This window comes from Eurytemora carolleeae, unplaced genomic scaffold (assembly GCF_000591075.1).
Source record: "Eurytemora carolleeae unplaced genomic scaffold, Eaff_2.0 scaffold45, whole genome shotgun sequence".
Taxonomy (NCBI): domain Eukaryota; kingdom Metazoa; phylum Arthropoda; class Copepoda; order Calanoida; family Temoridae; genus Eurytemora; species Eurytemora carolleeae.
Genome location: NW_019396182.1, coordinates 553,500 through 559,565, shown reverse-complemented (window position 1 = coordinate 559,565; position 6,066 = coordinate 553,500). Strand labels below are relative to the sequence as shown.

Below are 6,066 nucleotides of genomic sequence, written 5' to 3'. Positions count from 1 at the left end.
GAATTCTTGAGCTGTTCAATGGAAACCTTTCTCTAGGTTCTTTCCAAAGCATGCTTCTTTGACTGCTTTAAAGTCTTTTAAACATTTTACAATTTGTAGAAGTTGAGGAGCTTCAGATGTGACTATACTTTCCAGTTTATCCAGGTTCTTCAGAATTTTGTTAGAATTATTTCCATCCCAACCACGGCCCTGATATCCTCTTTGTAGAACCCCCTGTAGCTTTAACCAGGTATCAAACCCTGGCCAGAGATCCATCAATAAGTTTCCCAAAGATGAAACGACTCCTATCATTANAACCTGAAGTTTGTTTCCACCTGTAGACAAGAGAAAAACTTCTCCTTTTTGTATATTCTCCTTATCCATCTTATTCTTGAGCAAACCTGCTGCCACTTGTTCAGCTTGAAGAGATCTGAGACTTATTGCCAAAAAAATCATATTCAAAACTGCAGTTGAAGGACTGCAGTTATGAGTTATCCCTGGAGCTAGAGTAGTCAGACATTCAGAACAAAGGCTAGACCCTGAAGAAGCTTGAACAGTTGGTTCTGGCGATTGCTGGATTAATGAAGAGCTTGATGTTCTGGTCAGCATCTTCCATTCAACCTGCAATGAAATATTTAAAAACTTACTTATCATTTTTTTAGGATTACGTCTTTTATAGCAAATCAAAAACTCTAAAATGTAATTATTTTATATATATATATCTTATAAATGAAGACGACTTCCATCTCAGTTTTGATAAATCAAGCTTTTAAACAGCAAGGATACACATTACACATAAACATGGAAACAGTGAGAAGTTGTCGATTTAACTTCTTGTAAACTTATAATTCGAAAAAAGCTTGTAAATAATCAAAACTTAAATAAAAAAGTTGTCGTGCATAGATTTAGAACTTTGAAAACTAAAGATTTTTGGCGAGTTATCAGATCTTTAATTGGATTAAGAAATGTAACTACTTTTATTAAACAAAATATTTCTACCTTAGCAACCTTCTCTCCCCATACTCCACGAGATTGTTTCCCTGCTTTTAGCAAATATAAGTTTCTCCGACAACCAGAACAAACCATGCTAGGATAACTACAAACATCTACAGAGTAACCAGGATAAATAAAGGTTTGAACAGTCTTCTCAATGGCTGAATTCACAGGAGTAAGATGTTTAGATCTTAATCCAAAATATTCCCAACAACAACAACAACAAACAGAACTTCTTTCAAAGTTCTTTTCCATGATTGAATGTATATTAGATGTTGAAAGTGCGAGGTAAAACTGTACGAAAATTCGAAATTCGAACATTTTCTCCCGTTTTTTTTGCGGATTTCTTCAATTATGATATTATAATTTATATTTTTAACAAAACTATTTCTTTTTTTTAATTTATTATTTTAACCATCTTAACACGCAGTGCAGATTTTAAAATTGGTTGCTATGATAACTCTAGACATGGATGTATCTACTGCAAAAGGTTTCATTCGAGTGACACGACTTTTAACCTGACGGTCTCAATGGAACAGTGTGCCCATAACCCTAAATTGTTGAAAATGGATAGGCTATTTGCTTGTTTAATATTTTTGGATCCCCTTTTGGTCTATTCCTAGAGAACGATTTTTGGACCCCCCCCCCCCTCTCCTATCAATTTTGTACATGGGTCTGACAGGAAGTGTCTTAACTTAACCTAACCTGTGGCCGCAGCGCTCGGCCCCTAGCCAGTCCTAGCCGCAGCGCTCAGCCCAGAAAGTGTCTTAACTAACCTAACCCGTGGCCTTAGCGCTCGGCCCCCTAGCCCATCCTAGCTGCAGCGCTCGGCCCAGAAAGTTTCTTAACCTAACCTAACCTTAAATAACAAAAAAATAAATAATAATATAATTGCTGAAAAATAAATGGTCATGTACAAAATTGATAGGAGGGGGGGGGTTCCAAAAATCGTTCTCTAAGACAGACCCCCCCCCTTTTTTTCTCAATCAGCATATTAGGCATATTTTGCCCCCTAGCCACTGAACTCGGTCCCCTAGCCTGTCTGAGCCGCAGTGCTCAGCCAAGAAATTGTCTTATCCTAAATAATATTTTAAATTAATTACATACTGGGTCTTTCCTAAGAACGGTTTTTACTAAGAACGGTTTTTAGACGCCCCCCTCCCCCCTTTTTAACAATTTTGTTCCTGACCAACTACTTTTAGAAAAATTATTATTTATTTTGTGTTAAGTTAGAATTAAGACAATTTTCTAGGTTTAGTGCCGCAGCTAGGACAGGCTAGGGGGCCGGGCGCCGCAGCAACATTACTCAATAGGGACATTCTTTAGCAACTGTTAGCAATATTTTCAGAAAACCAGAATCAATTAAAGGTCCTAATCGGTCCTCTGAGAGGAGTATGGGTAAGGATTTCTTAGGTATCTTTTTCCTAATTTATGCTAAGAATCCATTTTATTTTGAATCGGATCCAGAACCTGGATCCCCACTGGAAAAATGGATCTGGATCCATGTGGTTTCTTTAAGATCTACTGAGTTTTTTAACAAAGCAGAATTTTCTAATTTGTTGTCTTATTTTCATCCGAAACTTATTCAACTATTCAGAAATCAGCAAATTTTCATAATCCCACTATTTTCAATAGTTCAGTACTAAAGGTTTCTTTGTTTCAGTTTTTGGTTGATATTATGCCCCTGATCCGGATCCAGGAAGCCACAATTTTGCGGATTCGACGGATCCGGATCCTGAGCATTGATAGATACATGTATGAATATCTGATGTTAGGTAATTGTTAATTGAGCTGAAAACTTTAGGATGTGATATCCTTAATCCTGATTACTTAATCTGAGTATCCAATGGACACACTTTTGATTTTCTGCTTAAACCGTTCTTTCTTGGATATTGTAGAGAAAAAATCAAAAACCGGTTTTTCTAAATTAGAGAGTCTCTCCCGTTTCTGTATATAATCTTAAAAGGCACGCAAAATTTCAACTTTATCGGCTTCATTTATGCGACTCTGATTGGTTGAATTTTGTACACTTTTCAGGAGTAAGTACAAGATTAGGTTAGTCTCGATATTAAGAAAAAGAGAGGATCAAGCATTAATCTCGATATCCACCATTCTAAAGTTTTTAGCTCTGGTGTATTAAAAATGTACATATCGAGATTATTGTGATGTTTCTCATTTTGCTTAACTGATCAACTTACTAGGAATAGGATACATATTTTATGAAGCTAAGTATTATCATGTTGGTTTTAAGTTTAAAATGGGAGGTGGGAAATAATTTTTTGAAATTTTAATTAAAAATGTTTTTAGACGCTGTCAATGACAAGGGGTTTGATAAACTCCTTCGAACTGAGTCTCAAGTAATGAGAGCATTAGACTTTTCAAACTCAGAAGGTATACAATTTTAACTTTTAACATTTTGAGATGTGTGAAAATAGCAGTGCTTATGATTAATTTTTTTTTTTGCTTATATTTATGCTAAAACATGATACAATTAAGGAACTTCTTTTCCTATTGGGTCCAAAAAGTTCACGATCGAAATAGTATTAACTGAACTTGTTAATGCAAGTTTTCCAAACTTCAGCCATTATTCAATTTCTGTCTCAATGAAACCCATCACTTTAATTATTAAAGGGATTAACTGATGTGGGCACTGAAAATCTCCCCCCCCCCCTCCCCCTCCCTTACTTATACTTATACTTACTACTTACTACTTTTAAGACGAGAATGACAACCTAAGCTACAGACACAGTACCGAAGATGATGACAATGTTGATGATCCTGGGACTAGAAAGCGGATTATCAGGTAACTTATTCCCCGACCTTTGTTTAGAAAATGGGGTTTTCTACAGTTTCATGACCTATCCCCCTTAGATTTGTGCAGAAAAAGGGGGTTCAACTCAGTGCTTAACAGTTCAGATTTGGGGTTTGAAAGTAAAAGATTATTTTTTTCCCAGTTGTTGATATTTTTACCATTGGATCCGGATCTGTGGATCAGCATGTTGTTGTGGCAGAGTCTCGTATGATTAAGTTTTTTGGCCATTAGCTATAATTTTGAAAATATTGTAACAAAAAACAGGACAGTATTCACCTTCTCCAGGAGCATTTTTTTATACCAATATCGACATGAATTGAAGAAATTTGTTCTACTTTTGAGAGTGCAGAGCCGCCATGAGCCCCACAAAATGGTCAATTTGAACTTTAAAACCTAATTCTTTATTTGTTTTATATATGCTTGAAATTTGGCACACAAGAAATTAAAGTACAAGATATTTAAAATAGAGGCGTGTGGGGGGGGGGTCATATAATAAAAGTAACGAAGGTTATAAATTGATTAATTTCCTTCTGAAATTCATTTATTTTCCCCAATTCAGCTAAGAAAAGCGTATTTTTTTGCTCTAATTACATTAAAAGAACATAACAATACATAATCAATAAAAAAAATCATTTACAAGGTGGGGGGAGGGGGGCTAAACCCCTGGTTTCATGCACTATAATTTGACAAGATGAAAGAGTGTGATTTTTTAGAACCTGAAAAGGGATTTCATTTTAATAAAGTTTGATAAATATGTCTCTAGGAATATTGTTAAGGAACCTTTAAGAAATTTGGAAGTTGTTAATATTTTTCTTTTAAATGTTGTAATTTGTGAGAGCAAAAATTGGTATGTCCCAGGTTTTCGTTGACATTTTGTCCCTGGGGTATTGACTCCAGATCCGACTAGAATGTGCGAATCCAACAATTCTGGCTTTGAGCTACTCTGAACTTAAAAACATAATCTTGAAATTTAATTTTGTTATTTTGATTTCCCCAAAAGCCATAAGGGTTATGAATGAGAATGATGTGCTAAAATCCCCCCCCCCTTTGCAGAAACTGTCTGAGAATTACGGATTCCTTATTATTTATTTCATGACGTACTTGTTCAATTCTTGACGGCCCTTTCTTTGCAAACAATTGATAGTAGCAATAAAGCCCCTTGTTTAGGAGACCTAGTAGGAGCTCATCTCGAGAAGGAGACAGAACTAGAAGCCCTATGCAACTTCCCAGTCCAGGTAATAGAGAAAGATAGTTGTCATCCCCCATTATTTTGCCTGAGCTAGTCAGAACCCCCTCCTCTTAGCAACTGGTCATACTGTTGGTGTGTACATTTTTATCATCACTAGCCTTAGAGGGCGCTTCGGGCCCATCTTCTAAATTAGTTGTGAACATGTTCTCTTTGTGTACATTGTAAAACAAAACAAAAATTATTCGCGGATTTTCAAAATTTTTAAAAATTTAATGACGATCGAATTTTGATAGAGACAAATATTTGAAATTTTGATTTTTCATAAACCTTCCCTGGGGTCCCTAGATGTCCCACAAAAAATTTGGGCCTGATCGGTTCAGCCGTTTTGACGTTTATTGGATACAAACAGACAGACAAACAAACAAACAGACAAGCCAACTTTATATATAGATTCTGGTGTTGATGTCACTGAGTCTGTAGAAATCTAATGAAATACAACTGATCGGCTTGCTTTCGTTTGCAGGGTACTACGCGGACATAGTGCCTCTAGTGTTAGAAATGTCTTTAAAATCTAAATCTACCTGTTGTAGCTTGTTCTCAAGTACACTTATACTCATATCCTCTATATTCCATATTGTCTAGGTCCGAGCCGAGGCAGGACAACGTTTAGAAGTACCTCCCAGAACCCCACTCAAGGTCCTAGCAGAGTTTGAAGCCGGAGCCCGATAAGAAAGGAAAGAACCCCTTTATAGCAATCCGACTCTGCTTCCAGTTGCAGGTACTGAAATTTTATTAACAAGTTGTGTTTTTGGGGATAATATATTTTTTGTATACCATGCTGAAGAAGGTTCATGAGGGTTAGGTTAGTTTATTTTTCTTGCAAACAGTGGGGTGTTCATTGCCCCCCACCCTTGAGAAAATCTTTATTTTTCCCAGAAGTTTTTTATAGCTATTAATTGTGGACAATGAATGAATTTAAGGGGGGGGGGAGGAATTCATTTTTTGGATGAAAATTCCCCCTCCCCCTCCTCCCAAAAAAACTGCAAAAAACTTTTTTACTTTTAAAACCCAAATCTGAACTTTTAAAAAAGAG

At 36.1% G+C, this 6,066-nt stretch overlaps 1 protein-coding gene across 1 annotated transcript; it reads right to left on the bottom strand.

The window, feature by feature from the left end:
* Window positions 1-15: 15 nt before the first annotated feature.
* Window positions 16-1,291, bottom strand: LOC111697462 (uncharacterized). Its single transcript, XM_023467485.1, has 2 exons — window positions 979-1,291; window positions 16-600 (listed from the first exon to the last, which is right to left on the bottom strand). The coding sequence occupies exons 1-2, from the start codon at window positions 1,225-1,227 to the stop codon at window positions 16-18; spliced, it is 834 nt and encodes a 277-aa protein (XP_023323253.1). The 5' UTR covers window positions 1,228-1,291.
* Between the last annotated feature and the right edge of the window lie 4,775 nt (window positions 1,292-6,066).